Consider the following 17,117-nt stretch of genomic DNA (forward strand, 5'->3'; position numbering starts at 1 on the left):
AATGTTTTCCATTTTCCCAAAGAATTATTTTTAAAAAATGAAAAATGAGATGCAGTGGACCTTTTCTGAATAAATACACATTCAATGCTCAGTTCTACTAAATGAAAACAAAATGGCAAGCGAGCAGGAGTATTCTTTCTTCGATTAGGTCATATAATGTTTTTTTCTTTTTTTCTTTTTGATTATCATATAATTCCCTTCAATATTTTTGAAAACTTTATGTGCAGTCTTGTTTGGTTAGATTTTCTTTTGTTCTGTTTTAACATTACAATTTTAGTCTATTTTATTCTTCATATCATTCACAATATATACCTTATCACAAAACATTTTCAGCGTTGCTTTAACCATTCTTATTACAAGTGACTGTGATATTGTTTCTATTCAATCGTAGTCCACACTGCAAGCACAAAGAAAGACAAATGCTCTGTATATTCATTTCAGACTCACGAAAAATACATCTAAAGAAATGATCCTAATGATTTATTCGATACATCATTAAACATTTTTGGGTAAGAAGAGCAGTTAATATCTATAAAGTTTACCTGCCTTTTTAATGGACCCTTTCCACAGAAGTGTCATTTCAGAATAAAGACAGCAGGCTCCGCTAATACAATGAATTGTGGTTTGTTTGATTTAAGTCAGGGGTAGGCAATCTTTATTATCAAAAGAGACCAATTTCGGCCCAATAATTAATAAATCTGTCAGGAGCCACAACACGTCTGCTTATTTGTGTGTGTGTGTGTGTGTGTGTGTGTGTGTGTGTGTGTGTGTGTGTGTGTGTGTGTGTGTGTGTGTGTGTGTGTGTGTGTGTGTGTGTGTGTGTGTGTGTGTGTGTGTTTTTTTATGTCTTTCAATATTACTTTTTATTGTTTGCTAATTTCTCAAAGCACATCATGTAGTATACCAGTAAAGTCAGCAGTGTTGGTGGTAAAGGCAAACATTATTTTAATTATCTGATGTATTTGCAACATCTTTCGTCCTTTACAATAGGAGAATATATATACCAGTTGCCAAGCATTGACAATACCAGGGATTCACCACAGGGTACCCACTAGGCTACCCTGAACAGGCATTGGGGTTGGCACGCTAACACACTACTCCAGTTGTAAGGTATGTGTGGGCTAAGAAATGCAGGATATACAGTCTAACCTACAGCAGGGATTGTCAAATGTTTCTTAAACCAGCACCCCATTATATGGGGGAAATTGTTTGGCGACCCCACACTTGATTTATAGTGCAATTTAAAGTTTAAATAAAGTATACATTAATCTACACATCTACACGTGTAAATAGTAGCTGAAGTGGGACAATGACTTGTAATGAATGCAGATTTGTTTAAGAAGGAAGTTTGGGAGGAGAGCTGTTATCTACATTATTACGCCTGGCTAGGGTGACCGTATGTCCCCCTTTGCGTGGGACAGTCCCACATTTCCATGACTTTTCAGGCGTCCCACAAATTGAGACCCTGTCCCACATTGAGACTGGCAGGCTCCAGTAATAATCAATGTGCAGGTGTTCATAGGTGAGCAAGCTATAGCTAGACACGTACAGCATTGCTCTCTCACAAATAAATTATAGGGTTGGGTAGCCTAATAATTGGATGCTTATTAAGCCTGTTGAAATAACGTGAGAAATATCCCTTAGGCTACAGCAGGTTACAAACAAAACGATAGGCAGTATCAAATGACCTCAAAGCATTTAATAACTTAAGTAGCCTAAGTTGCTAGTAACCACCCCGCCTGCCCGTCCCACATTGTCCCACACAAACAATACTTCTGTCCCTCGAATAACCAGTTTGGATCTGGTCACCCTACGCCTGGCTGGGCCTACTGTACCTCTGGCTGTTCCCATGGTTACCTCTATCCAGTGGTGAAATGTGTTACAATAATATTTCTGTATAAAAAAGAAAAAAGTAAATTGTGTGTGCTAAATTATTATATTGGAATTATAATCCTCTAGAGCAGTGGTTCTCAAAGTGTGTTCCAGGGACTGTCTGGGTTCCTTGAAGGGGTTCCAAATGGATCCTTAAAGGTTTGTAACTCTGAGAGTGATGGAACCAAATGGACACTTTGCGGGTCCATTTGGTTCCATTTGTACACTCTTAGTTATGGGGCTTATGGGGGTCCAGGAAATTTAACGTTTTGAGAACCACTGCTCTAGAGCATGTTCTTATCAGACATGTCATCATGGGGACAGACTGATGTCCTTATAAGAGATGTGCTGGACGTTACGACCATGTGGTGTCTAGCTCTAGAGGCTAGAAAGGAGTCTAAAAGTATCACAAACCAGAGTAACCAAAAACTACATTTATTAACAATCAAAGTTGAGATTACAGGAACTGAATACAAATATAAATAGGGAAATGTATGTCGTCGGGGTGACCAAAGCCAAAATACTCCACCCTACCTGAAAAGGAATGAAACTAAACTACACCAAATCTAAAATGACACTCTACGCTCCCTAACTAAACAAAACATGGTCAAAAAAGGGAATAAAAGAAATGGCAGCACACCCCTACCAAGCTTCCCTTCTCTTGTACACCACCAACACATGGTTTGAAATATAGTTAATGATATAAACAATAAAGTTTCCCAACTATGGATAGCATATATTAGAATTGTCTGACTTTTCACTCAGCATTAAAGTTGCCTTGCACTAAGCATATGGCACACAGCCTACAGACAGTAGTGACACTAGCAACAAAAGGGGTTCAGCACAGGTGATGGCAACATGGCTGAAGAGAAAGTGAAACACATGTTTATTATTTTCAATAATAGATAAACAATCACATACATTTACAGCTGTATATGAGCCAAGTTCAGATTACAGCTTGAATGCCTCGGAAACTGGTCTCCTGAAAGCAAGCAGACTTTCATATGCCTCTTGCCTCTCAAATATTTTGTAGGCTATACATTATGAAGAGTTTAATTAGTTTTTTGTTATAGGCTATGTTTTGGACAAAGTATACCGTATCACAACACAGTTAATATTCTCATGCTAATGTTTGCATTGCTTTACTCAATAGGTCAAGAAAGTAAAAAAAGTATATTATAAACATTGTCTACCATATGACATACAGTTAGTCAAGACATACAGTACATACAGTGTACTTGATATATCATTATACATTATTCATAATTTACAATGTTTAGGAATGGAGCATTTTTTATTCTGACCCTTATTCTTGTTCATTGTTGAGATTCATGCTTTTATTAAACACAAGGCTTGGTGAGTCTGAGATTTGGAAGCTTCCGTTCATTACTATTTTATTCTGTCCCCGTTCTATGCACTCCTGAGAGAGAAAATACAAAACTTGAATACTGAGCCATAGAGACAGCACGCTCAATCTGAAAACAAGTCCCAAATATGTTTTAAATAATGATTCTCAAGACATGTTTTGTTCGTTGCTCTGACTAAACTGCTGTACATACCAGTGCAAAGATGCACTTTATCTTCATCCTTTAGATGGCTCAAGGCATAAGGAGTATCTGTCAAAGTCTTTATATCTCATCTTTCTTGTATCCGCAGTAGTGCTGTTAGTTGAAAATGAGCATCAGAAATATTCATTGAAACTAGTCCATGACTTGAACTTGAACGTCAAAGGCAAGTACTCCGTCAAATGAAAAGCCTAAGTAGAAGGAGACATTCTCATTTGCATTTGGCAGGGAGGAAGAAAATCTAGGAATAACCCTGATCTTGCTGTCCCTGGTTGCACCTTTGACAAACAACTTTCCGTTTTCTGTCCACCCTTCAACACGTTTCAATGTCTGTACAACTTCCTTGATTTTCCATACTTCCCCACGAAGCCACTTCAGGTTTCTTTCACTTATAGGTCCTTTAATGTGTTTCTCAATAGCAGTCCTGTGAACAATCTTGTTAAGCCCCCGTGCCTTTGCCAGATAGAAGTGGGTCACTATTCTACTTTTCCTTGGACAGTGTTTGATTTTCTGCTCAAAGATCCTCTGAAGTGTATCAATGGCTGATACAAGTATCTTAGCGTTCCCTGAATTGAGGTCTTCGTTTGTCTCAGGCCAAAACAGGAGGGAAAGGAGAAAGAGTGCACTTGCTGATGTATTTCTCCCCTCTTTATTAAATTTCATGCAGAGATGTTGAAGCTTTTGAAGGGAAAATAGCTTTGAGGAGCCAGGTGATATACAGTTGAGAGCTATTTGGCAAAATATGAATTTTGTAAGCTCTGCTTGGTCAAGGTAATCCCTTCTCATGTTTTCAGGGTACATGCCAATTATTTCTTCAAGCTTTTTTACTGATCTCTCTGGTTTCCCATTATAAAGAAGTGACAGAATGGATGTGATATTTCCTCCACCAAGCTCATATGTTTTCATTTGTCTTTGGAATAGTTTAACATTTTCAGAAGGGGAATCCGTTTCAGCATTCATGCTGCCAGCCATTTCGCTGACAACATCTTGCACTTTGCAAAAAAAGCCAGCATATACAGCACTCTTCCTCGTTAGCCATTTTCTTGGATTATCTACTTGTTCTGGCTCCCTTGCATCAAGTTCTTCATCCTCCTCGCTAATATCTGTCTGAAAGTAACTGAGGTCCTCAGAAATTAACTCGAGTGCATTGTACAAGCTCTTATGCAATCCTTTCAACTGATGATGAAACTTCTGCCAGGGTTTGTTAACATCACTTGGTATGTAATCTGTGAGCAAATACTTCATCAGGTCAGAATTTCCATCACCGCTTGAAAAAACATCTACCTCAGACAAGAAGTCTAAGAGCCTACAGCCAACATCTACCTCACCATAATATGAACTGTTAAGACTGACTGTCTCTTTCTTCGGTGTTTGTTCGGAAGCTCGGAAGGCAGAAATTCCTTTCAAAGCCATGTGAATGATCTCGATAGCTCTTTCAGGAGTCGGTTCTTTTTCTTCAAGGGTGTCACGCAAGTGGTAAAACCACCTCTTGTAAACTTGACCTAATGTATCAAGCACAAATGTGTCGAATGGAAGAGAAGATTTTGCAACTTCCGCCCATTTTAGGGCCTCGTCAAATCTTTTGTGTGTGTAAAGCAGACGGGCAAGCTGTTGAGCCACCAATGGATCTCTTTCCAGTGATAGGTAGGCTGCTTCCATGAGGTTTACAGCTTTCTGAATACCATTTCTTTCAGTGCTGATATGCTCAATTAGAGGGGGAAAGTTTGTATCTGTTGCATCTCCTCGAATTATTTTGTTGCGTCTGATGAAGAGAGCTCTGATGAATGTCAGAAACTCCTCTCTGCCAAACCTGTTATTGAGCATCACTTTGTCATTAATCAGGTCCATGGCGATGTCACACTGTGGCATATTTGTAGACAACTGAATAAGGATTTCTGTGGCCAACTTTGGGTGAATTAATCGTATTGATTTGATATTTGCTGATTTTTCTCGCAGATGGATGAAAATAAGCCTTGCTTCCTTACTGAGATGCTCTACAAATGCTTGGTAGCGAACTCTATCCACATATGAAGCTATGCCAAGAGACAATTCACAGTGTGATACAGGTATGTAGGAGTCTTGGATGTAACAGTTTAGGAGAGCCACAAATCTGATTAGGCGTGTGGTAGGAGATGAATGATCAACTTTGTCCAAAAGGTTTTTGACAAAGTCCTGAATGTAACCTGGTCTGAATTCTTCACTCATCAGCACAAATGTGAGGATGTAGTCTGGTTCAAACTTCAGCTTTAGCCGTTCTAAAGTCTTTTTGAACAAATCCTTTTCCCCTTTTGACAGTCTATGTGTCACTGCGACTGTTTGAGTTGGTGATGCCCTGCATATTCTCTCTGGGTCATTCGCCCTTTTGCAGATGAGCAGGATAAAGCATAACACAGAGGGGCTTATTTTTCTGGTTGCGATGATGTTGCCAAGCTCCCGTCTCAGATCAAAAGTGTAATCTGTGTTGCAGTCCTCCAGCAGTATGAGCACAGGCAGACAATTGTTATTTTTGTCTCTCTCTTCATATTCTCTTAGTTCCATGGCTTCTTGGCACACTGTTGTGATTTCTTTAGACTGCTTAACAACTGCACATCGTACTTTTGTCCTCCAGCTCCAGAGAAGCTGTCGAGCAACTGTACTTCCACCGCTGCCGGGATGGTGGTATATGTTCACACTCTCTGTGGGCCGTATGGCTTTGCTGCGATGTACTATATTCTCTAGAATTGTGTTGGTCTCTTTGTAGGCATCTCGCTCTATGACGTCTCCGCACAGTTGTTTGTCAGAAAGCCAGAAATTGATCCAGTCTATCTTCCCACCATGATAGAAGTACTTCTCAATGCGGGAAATTTCATCATCGTCCATGATCTCTAAATTTGTATCATCGCACTGGTCAATACTGATAATTTCCAAAGAATTCATCATAGCCTCTTCCGCTGATTTTAAGAAGCATATACCTCCATTGAAGACTGGCAATGTTCTTGTGGGTTTCTTCTTGGACAGCTGTATACTTTGAACTGTTGCATCCACATGACTCAGAGGCATTTCAACAACACTGATCTCTTTGAGTGTAGCCATGTCACATGATGCTTGGGCAAGACTTGACCATTTCTTGTAAATCTCAATTGACTCTGCGATAACTGCCAAATCATCGAGACCATTCATTTCTGCATAGAACTCATGGAAAGCCTCAACTATTGGCTGTTCAACATGGGACATTAGCAGGAACATTACTATGAATGAATGCTTTGGAAGAATATCATTGCAGATGACTGAGACAGCCTTCTTCAGTTCCTTTTTTCTTGTTTTGATCCAGGTTTTTTCATCACAGGGTTTCTGTCCACCACGGAAGTCATTCCTACCATTGCAGAAAATCCAGCTTGTTCTTTCAAAAAGCTCCAAATGCTTTATTTGGTTGTCAGCAGTGCCCAATCCACCAATGTTGGCATAGTCATGAGGAAAGTGAAGGTTTGCAGCATGGTGTTCCTTGTATCTGCTACACAGACCAGACACCTTGGAATCAGGATCAAAATCAAAAACACAGAATAGATTCATTTGAGTGAGAAAGTTGATGCTGTCAAGATCTTCTGGGCGAAATGTGTTTGTCACTAAAATGTAACGCTGAGAGTCATCTATGTAATTTTTTCCACTGGTCAGCAGAATGGAAAGTTTTCTCTGTTGATCCTCTCTGTAATCCATAGTTGTTTGATTGATCGAGCTCTCTGCTTCTTCTCTTTGTAGGTCTTTATCTTTCAATGCTTGAATAAAACAAACAAGGTCGTCTTCAGGTACACAAGGTGTGTTGGCTCCTATTCTCTGATAGGGGACTTTGTCCTCAAATTTGACTTTCTTTAGTTTTTCATCAAATTTTGGAACACCGACTTTGTAAAGCTTGTCTTTTACAATGCTTGCCTTTGGAACAATGTCATATTCAATAACCCATGTTTTCTCATTGGCATCCTTGTCAACAACCTCAATGAATTTTGGGTTCTTTATGCAACGTCTGACTTCCTTTTGCTGGTCTGAACCCTTAAAGCATCTTTCACTTTCAATATAATCCAATGCATCCACAAAATCCTCCAGGTTATTAATAGGTATGCCTATTATTTCACCATGTTTGTGCTTGCCTCTGACCTTATCCATGATCCCAAAGTGAATTGTACCATTGGTTCGCATATTCATGCATCCACATGCAAATCTTAGCACCTCACTTGCGACTTTTGTTTTAAGCCTTGTTGAGTCTAACTTGTGGGCAATCTCCAGTGACTTGTACTCATGGCATGGAACTATCATGTTTTCAATTCCAGTCTCTGGTTGAAGTACGCTGTGCTTGACATATTTAAATTCTTTTTCGTCCTCATCAAATTTCCTATGGTTACTGAAAGATAAGGATGCTCCTGTCAAAGTTGACATATCATCACTCTCTGTATGACTATTTTCACTTTCAGTGACCTTACAAGGTTTTACAGGACTGGGGATTGATTCTTTCCTGGATTCAGAAGTGCTTTTGGATTCTTTATTATGTGAACGTGTAGTAAATGTACTAATCTCAGTTTTTAATTTATTTGGTTCTGACTTTAACAGCTCATCTATTTTCTTCAACAAATGCTGTATTTGACTACCTTTCATTCCAATTGTAGTCCCCAGGTAATCTCTGTCTAAACTAATCAGAAGTGGTCCTGTAGTCTCCTCTTCTTGTAGTTTCTGGATGTAAGCTTCTTTTATTCCAATGCATTTCAACCAAGAGCTCACATGAGATTCTGCCCATTGGTTGTAGGGTAGGTCGTTCCATTCTGCAAAATAATAATATTAATTATATCAATGCCAATCCTTACTGGAACGTAATAATGTTCTCCATTGTATTGTAAAGGTGGTCCATAATTAATCCATAATTTCATTATAATATATTTTTTGCGTGTAGCTTATCTGTGACTGGCATAATGTTTCTGTCGCTGGTGACTTCCTTGGATTGTTTTCAGATGTGTTTAACATAACAAAATTAAGGGTTTGTGTGTGACCTTTTGACCGGTGTGCCCAGTGGCGTTTCTGGGAAATGGGGTTCATGGAAGTGGAACCGAATGTTTTACAAGTTCAGAGTCTTTGATAAATGTGAACTTTTTAACATACATGTTTTGTATGTAAAATATTCAACTTTTTTGTTGTTTGATGACTTATCAAACATAGCAGCAGCATTGGCAGTGAAAGAAACAACTTTGTATACAAACATTCTCTTTTATCCTTAGTTTTCTTTCTTTTTTGCATTTGGAATCCATATTGTAGCAAGGAATCACATTGGTTTGTTAATAAATCTGTCAAAGACTATGACACACATTTTAGTTGACAGGAATGTTGAAAGTTCTTATTTATTCTACACATTTTTACAATATTGGAACACTTAAGAATGTACATTTCATATTTGGCCTACAGCAGCAATAAGTTAAAAATAAACATACTGTAAAATAAATCCACATAATTTGTTGTTAACCTACAGGGAGACACTAGGGAGGGACCTACAGTATAGAGCGAGCCGCATATGTGGCTCCAGAGGCTTGAAGGCATTCACTACCACAGAAGACGCATTCACGGGTTACCACAGGTTACCACAAGTTATATAAATGAGTTGCAGTACTCGGATAAAAGTAAGAGAATGTATTGTAATCTGATAGGCATTTGGGTAATTGTACCAAAACATAGTTCATCAGGGTTCCCACACATTTTTGCCAGTTAATTTCCAAAACCTTTCCAGAATATTTAACCCAATTTCCAGGACTATAACAATAATTCAGCTCGATAACAGGTCGCTTACTCCTATGCGCAATGCCCAAAGACAGGTAGTGTATGCCAGTGGTTCTCAACCTTTTCAGGCTGTGACCCCCGAAATAATCATGTTTTAATTGGGGACCCGGCACCCTGACGAGCACTAAGAGTTGAGGAATTTTGTATAACACGGTTCTATTGTGAAAATAGCAGATCTACATGCTCACAACGTGAACGCGAGGCGTTGTGAGCATGTAGATTGGCTATTTTCACAATTTCTGTCTCTAATATTTGACAATGTGGCCCATGTTTAATTTGTCATTTCAGAGTTATTAACAAAATCAATAACCAAAGACAACGCATAGCTATTTTTTCCAGGACCTTCCAGGACCCTTGATAAATTCCAAAACTTTTCCAGTACTGGAAAAATATTTTTCTAATTTCAAAATATTTCCAGGAATTTCATGACCGTGGGAACCCTGGTTCATGCTTCCTTATGACTCCCCTAAGAGAACTGAATGCACGCAAGAAACAAAGAGGGGAAGCAGATGGGTGATGATTTTGTGGTTTGAGGAAGTTCTGTCAGGAAACTGGAAGTTGCATAATACAGGATTCCACAAAGTGACTACGAATTTAGAATGTCTCACATCTCTTTACATATGTGACTAAGGCCTACCATATGTCATATACAATGAATATTATTACTAAATGCAGGGTATAACATTACCCAATTAAATTATCTTTATTAATCAGTTTTGCCAACACTATTGACTGGAAATTAAAAGACTCTCATCACTGTTCCTCAAAGATTAAAGTAATATTATAACTTTTATTAATGATACAATTACGCCTATACAGTGTGTATATATATATGTATTATGTATATATATATATATATATATATATATATATATATATATATATATATATATATATATATATATATATATATATATATACACACACACACACACACATATAAACTTGATATAGCAGTTATTTTTCATTACCACTGTGGGCTTAGGCCAACTTTTAAATATTTCAGAGGAGTCTTCTGTGACTGCAGACATGCAGTTATTTTGTCAACAGATTTACTTTATATCACGTTACAGCGATAATTCTAGCTACTACTCACCTGTCTCTGTGGAACTGCCTTCCTCTTCCATTTTTATGAGGGTTCCTGAGAAACCGATATAAAATACAGCATTTACATTTACAATCAGTTTGTCTTTGTTTATTGTTGAGAAGGTCAGAAGGTCTGGCTTATGTAGATTCCTGCTCACCTGACAAAACACTGGATTTCAGTCAGTCAGCATTTTCCTTTTTCTTTTACAACCACCAAGGACCTTAAGACTAAAGGGACAAATTGGAGAAAAGAAAGATAGAAAACAAAGCAAAAACATAAATATAATAGCAGAATTCATGTAAAACTTTTCTTAAACAATGCAAACTACTTTTAATGCAATTCTTTATGGAAGTTTCCTGGTTCCTACTGTACTTGCTCCTTTTCTAGGAATGTAATTTTTTTTTCTCTCAGGGGAACATATTTCAGCAAACCACTTACCAAGAATGTCTGTTGTAAAATGAATGGGCGAGTGTGAGCCATCATGTTGTAGCAATAGGAGTCACTGGTACCTGACACACACACACACACACACACACACACACACACACACACACACACACACACACACACACACACACACACACACACACACACACACACACACAATTGAAATGGTAACAACAAAAAATAGATAATGGAAACTTTTAGATAATATATTGATCAAATAGCATGTATAAGTCGAACAAAACAAACACAAGCATTACATGCAACATTAATTTGATGGGACTGGAGACTAGATGACGTCTACAGTGTATATCTCTGATACTCGGAAAGGAAAAGATGCATTACTGAGGGCAATACATCTCAGAGAGGAAATAGTTTAGTGTAACTTGAGGCCAGCTAGGGGCAAAAGTCCACTCTCGCACCGAGTGCAGGAGGACTTTGACATAATTATAAACCATTGCTTGTGAACATAAAAATACTGCTCAAAGAAATGAAGGGAACAAAATGTTCCCTTAATTTATTTTAATTCATTTGAGTATAGTATACCGTAGTACTGCTCAAAGAAAGCTCAAAGAATTAAGGGAACAATTTGTTCCCTTCATTTCTTTGAGCAGTGGTAGTGTTTGTAAATGATTATGTAGAGTAAACAGACAATTTTGTATTTGTTCACACTGGTCCCTAAAGAGGTACTGTTTGTTTCTACATTCTGAGGGACCTCTTTCACAATCACATTGTTCACAGTAGAATTGTAGCCTTGTAGTTATCTAAGTTTAGTATAGTTTGCATTACCTTCAGTAAAATAGAAAACACTCAACTATAAAATACCACAAGTCTACATTATCTGATCTCATCATTCCACAAATCTTATCTCAACAACTGGGTGTGGTACAGAACAGATTTAATTCTCGCTCACTCAACTCAAGAATAAAATTCCTCAATTCTACATTAAATCTGATCTCATCATTCCACAAATCGTATCTCAACAACTGGGTGTGGTATACGTATGTAATTCTTCTGCACTGTAGATTAGGTCGCAGGTTATTTTTTAGTTTGTTACTTTAACACACTTTGTAATCTGACTTCTTGTAATCTAGGCAAGGTTATGATATTACATATTACATTTACACCAAGCAGTACAAACTTGATTATTTGATTTATTTTGGGGAAACTTACTGTGAATTCCATTCTTCAAACACTCTCCAGTCTTCAGTCTTGGTATTGGTTGGTTTCTTTAAATAAATCAATGCAGCCTGTTTCTTTCACTATACCAGTTAATGGCTCAGACCTTGCACCCGCAGCGAAGCAAAGCTTGAAGTAGAAGGGGGAATCTGTGGAGAGACTATTTAGGCAATGTTTCCTGGCAACATACTGTATCTAGGGTGTGGCTTAACTTGAGAGCTCTTCTGAATTCACTGGCAACTCCCCCTGCATGCAAATAGAAACTGATTACGGAATAGAAACTTAACAGATAAATGGTAAATGGTAAATGGTGCATTTATATAGCGCTTTTAATCCAAAGCGCTTTACATAGATTGTGCATTACATTCACCCATTCACACACACATTCATACACCGGTGGCGGAGGAAGCCATGCAAGGCACCAACCTACTCACCGGAGGCAATTAGGGGTTCAGAGTCTTGCCCAAGGACCCTTCGACATTAACTCAGGGGGAGCCCGGATTCGAACTGGGAACCCTTCGGGATTTATACCCTTCGTGCTCTAATACCAGTTTCTCTACCCCTGAGCTATGCCGCCCCTTGACCAAGTAATATCCAAAATAGAATACCAATTGCAAACCTGTTCTTAATATTTTACTCACAATGTTTTGTTGTTTTGTTCACACACACACACACACACACACACACACACACACACACACACACATCAGGCAGAGAAAGCAAGCTTAAGTCTTCACCTGTGCCTTACAAAGAAGTTCTACACCCACATACCCCAGAACAATACTGTATGATGGGCAGGGGCAGGGCGCAAACAGTGCATGCAATGCCGTTAGACAATATCAAACAGCACATTTGTACAATCAGTAATTACATGGAACAACAGACCATGTGTCAAATAATGTTTAGTGTTGATATAATATAACCAGCTTGGAGTGCTGGATGGATGTGGTGATATAGTTCAGACAATGTTGACTGTAGGGCCGATTCATACTCCACTTTTAGAGCCGAATTTATTTCGGTTTGGCTCTTTCCAAACGTCATTCAGAGGTTCACGGGGGCGGGTACCGTCATTAATTTGGCTGGTGCCACCGAGATTGTATGACTCCCCAAACCGAACTGAGACTTGAATCGGCCCCTAAACTTTGAGTTACTCAAAAGTATTGTATACTATTCCAACTATTTCACTGTGGGTATATGCTTCCTTGTTCTCATTGCGTTGTGCTATGTTTCAAAGCAAATATCACATACATCCAACAAACATCTGCATGAAAATGGTATGCTGAATCACAGAGAAAGAACAAAGTATGCTCTGATGAAGGCTCATAGCCAAAACGCGGAAGCGTTCTTTGTTGGCGTGTGTCAAAAAATCACACCCGTGTGAAGTGGAGCTGTGTGTGTGTGTGTGTGTGTGTGTGTGTGTGTGTGTGTGTGTGTGTGTACCGATTTGTGTGACATTTGAAGAAAATATGTAGGAAAAGGAGCAAAAAGTGTGTTTTGGAGAAAATTCAAGATGGCGGAAAATCTATCATGGCGCAAATGGGCGTGGCCTATATGGGGAGATGCGTCATGACCCAAGGAATCCAGGGAAAAAATATTTTTAATTTTCCGACCTACGGTTCAAGAGTTACAGGCCAAAACGTAAAGTGGGGTGTTATGGCGCCACCATGCGGCCAAATGACACAATTATTTTTTATTTAATCCTTGAAACCATTATGAACCTCCTCTCCAAGTCTTGAAACTCTAGCCCCTATGGTTTGCGAGAGACAAATAATTGAATGTGAGTTTTTGCGATTGCCATTATAAGTCAATGGGGAAAATTAATTCACTAATAAATTAATATCAATTAAACTATTGAACCTTTCTCTTAGCAAGTTACTAGCCCACTATTCCCGAGTAAGCCGGTCGATTTGACATATGGCGCGAGTGTGTGGTGGCAAAACTGTGGGACTAGTAGCGTGCCGAAGTCAGGCTACATACAGACACACACACACACAGACAGACAGACCCACAAAGCTACGTATAGGGAGCCTGTGTTTCACACAGCTCCAAAAATCGCACCCGTGTGAAGTGGAGCTGTGTGTGTGTGTGTGTGTGTGTGTGTGTGTGTGTGTGTGTGTGTGTGTGTGTGTGTGTGTGTGTGTGTGTGGATCATGTGTACCGATTTTTGTGACATTTGAAGAAAATATGTAGGAAAAGGAGCAAAAAGTGTGTTTTGGAGAAAATTCAAGATGGCGGAAAATCTATCATGGCGCAAATGGGCGTGGCCTATATGGGGAGATGCGTCATGACCCAAGGAATCCAGGGAAAAAATATGTTTAATTTTCCGACCTACGGTTCAAGAGTTACAGGCCAAAACGTATCGTGGGGTGTTATGGCGCCACCATGCGGCCAAATGACACAAGTATTTTTTATTTAATCCTTGAAATCATTATGAACCTCCTCTCCAAGTCTTGAAACTCTAGCCCCTATGGTTTGCGAGAGACAAATAATTGAATGTGAGTTTTTGCGATTGCCATTATAAGTCAATGGGGAAAATTAATTCACTAATAAATTAATATCAATTAAACTATTGAACCTTTCTCTTAGCAAGTTACTAGCCCACTATTCCCGAGTAAGCCGGTCGATTTGACATATGGCGCGAGTGTGTGGTGGCAAAACTGTGGGACTAGTAGCGTGCCGAAGTTTAGGAAGTTCAGGCTACATACAGACACACAGACAGACACACAGACAGACAGACAGACAGACCCACACGGCCACGTATAGGGAGCCTGTGCTTCACACAGCTCCAAAAAACAAAGGAAATGTGAGTACTTTGTCCTCCATTGATTTGAAGTTTTGGATGTGCTCCCCCTTCTTTTTTGAGCGGTGGTCACAACGCTCCTATACGTGGCCGTGTGTGTGGGTCTGTCTGTCTGTCTGTCTCCGTGTCTGTCTGTCTGTAGCCTGCAGTAACCTTTTCTGACCACACATGTTAAGGGAGGGGCGCTGTTGCACACACACACACACACACACACACACACACACACACACACACACACACACACACACACACACACACACACACACACCACCGCTCAGTTCACACGAGTGTGATTTTCCCCCCCCCAATTTTTATGTGTTATTAGACTTTAGGTCTATCACTCCACTGAGAAAACCCATTGCTGATGTGCCACCTCTTTTTCTTATGTTGGTGGACAAAGTTGGCTACTTACTGTAACTCCAGTAGCCTATTTGTGTTAAATGATAGATATTGATGTCTCTGTTAAATTGGACAAATTCTTATTTACATAATGTGTTCTGGCAAAAGTCAAGGCTTCCTGAGGGATGGGATACTACAGAAGTACGGAAATATTTGCTGCACAGTGGCACAGTGGGTAGAGTGGCTGTCTTAGAACACAGAGGGTTCCCGAAGGGTTCCCAGTTCAATCCCAGGCTCCCCCAGAGTTAGTGTCGAAGTGTCCTTGATCAAGACTCTGAACCCCTAGTTTCTCCCGATAAGCAGGTTAGTGCCTTGCATGGTTTCCTCCGCCATCGATGTGTGAACATTCTCTCGAGACAGAGTCATTTTCTGTTGGGCCCAGAGTCAAAGGAAGAGGTACAGACCGAGTGGGCGTTCCCCTTTCTTTGACGATGGCTTGCCAAATTGATGTTTGAATGGGTGAATGTAATGCACAATGGCCGGATTTCCCAAAACGATTTTAGCCCATCGTAGCTCACGCATGGTCGTAGAGACCAAGCCCCGCCCCCGACCGTCCGTCATGTTCCCGGGTTTACAGTACATGGGTTCCGGCAGAGTAACTTATTTAGCCCCCTACAACCACACCATCATTCAGATTTCACAAAAAAAGGGCTTAATAAAGTCTCACACCTGTCTAAATATGGTACGGCATTCTATAATTACTTGTATTCTCAGTGTTCTTTAATAAGAAGCCTTTTTATCCGACCGAGTTCAAACGAGTTTTGGGCAACATTTACTATGCATTCCGTATCTATAATGTAATACTTATAATGCATTATAATCTGTTTATAACATCATATCTATAATGTGTTATAAACGTACTTAGATAATGCTCATAACACTGTATAATTATAGTTAGGCCTACTAGAAAAAGTGCCCTTTGGGAAAATGGCTGTAGTGGAGTTATGGACAGAAGTAGTATTTGTTTGATTCAGGCACTGTTCACACAACGCTGTTTTCTAGAGAAAACTGCATGAATAAAACATCAGATAGGCCTATGTCATCCATTTAGATGACAACAGCGTTTTCGGGAGTTGAAAACAACAAAGTGACACCAGGGTGGAAATCTTTGAAGATGTGTGATGGCATGGCTCACTTGCAGACTAGTGCAGCCACCATGGTGAATGTAAACTCTCTGACTGTAGCCTCCCACAATTTTCAATGCTTACAGTATCCACATCTTGGAATGCTCTTATACGGACATACTGAGTCTATTGTGTCTGCATCTGCATGCATCTGTACTGTATGTGCAGAATGCAAGCATCTCACTTCCTGCCAACTTATACTTAGGAGCCGTGGCCCAGATAGCCACGGTTATCTGTTTCCTGCACTGCGGTTGCACGTCGTTCCATCTCCTATTTAACTTGCATTGTATTTGTGAACCACAGTGAGCATTTACGCAGAAAGTTTAACCAATGTACCCTTTATGATGTTTCATAATATGTAACCTCCTTTTTAACCTTAACCCACGTGACTGCCACTGGGCTGCACATAATATCTTGCCTGAGGGTAATAAAGTAGAGCATATTGAACTCCGATTATAATTACATCTAACGATGCTTTTCCTCCATTCACGTTTGGTGAATGTAGCCTTGGCCAGGAAAATTTGATGTCTTCAGGCGGTAACCATTTTTTCCCAACAAGAGGCTCCTCTGGGGAGGTATTGGGTGGGTCCCTCCTGAGGTCTTGAGGCGACATAGGTGCACCTGTTTGTTGTTTCAGTCTGTTCTCCGATGATGCATCGTCTCCTTTCCTGCTGCTAAGACGTATATCACTCTGGGTTTTTCATAATTTCTCTCATCCACATACCATATCAAACTCAAGGGATATAGCAGCGATTTTGCAACACATATACTGTAGGCCACCTATTAAATATACAGTATGTATATATATATATATATATATATATATATATATATATATATATATATATATAAATAAA

The 17,117-nt window shown here is 39.4% G+C and overlaps 1 protein-coding gene across 2 annotated transcripts; it reads right to left on the reverse strand.

Annotated features, from left to right (window-relative positions):
- Positions 1-2,291: 2,291 nt before the first annotated feature.
- Positions 2,292-12,068, reverse strand: LOC308283448 (sterile alpha motif domain-containing protein 9-like). 2 transcript variants are annotated; one of them, XM_080723882.1, is made up of 5 exons: positions 11,932-12,068; positions 10,753-10,823; positions 10,472-10,534; positions 10,324-10,368; positions 2,292-8,224 (listed from the first exon to the last, which is right to left on the reverse strand). In XM_080723882.1, the coding sequence occupies exons 4-5, from the start codon at positions 10,352-10,354 to the stop codon at positions 3,573-3,575; spliced, it is 4,683 nt and encodes a 1,560-aa protein (XP_080580008.1). In that variant the 5' UTR covers positions 10,355-10,368; positions 10,472-10,534; positions 10,753-10,823; positions 11,932-12,068; the 3' UTR covers positions 2,292-3,572. The 2 variants fall into 2 exon arrangements, with proteins under 2 accessions (XP_080580008.1, XP_080580007.1); XM_080723881.1 differs by having other exon boundaries at positions 10,472-10,541.
- Between the last annotated feature and the right edge of the window lie 5,049 nt (positions 12,069-17,117).

The sequence above is a fragment of the Nannobrachium achirus genome (assembly GCF_963921795.1).
Source record: "Nannobrachium achirus genome assembly, chromosome: 4".
Classification (NCBI taxonomy): domain Eukaryota; kingdom Metazoa; phylum Chordata; class Actinopteri; order Myctophiformes; family Myctophidae; genus Nannobrachium; species Nannobrachium achirus.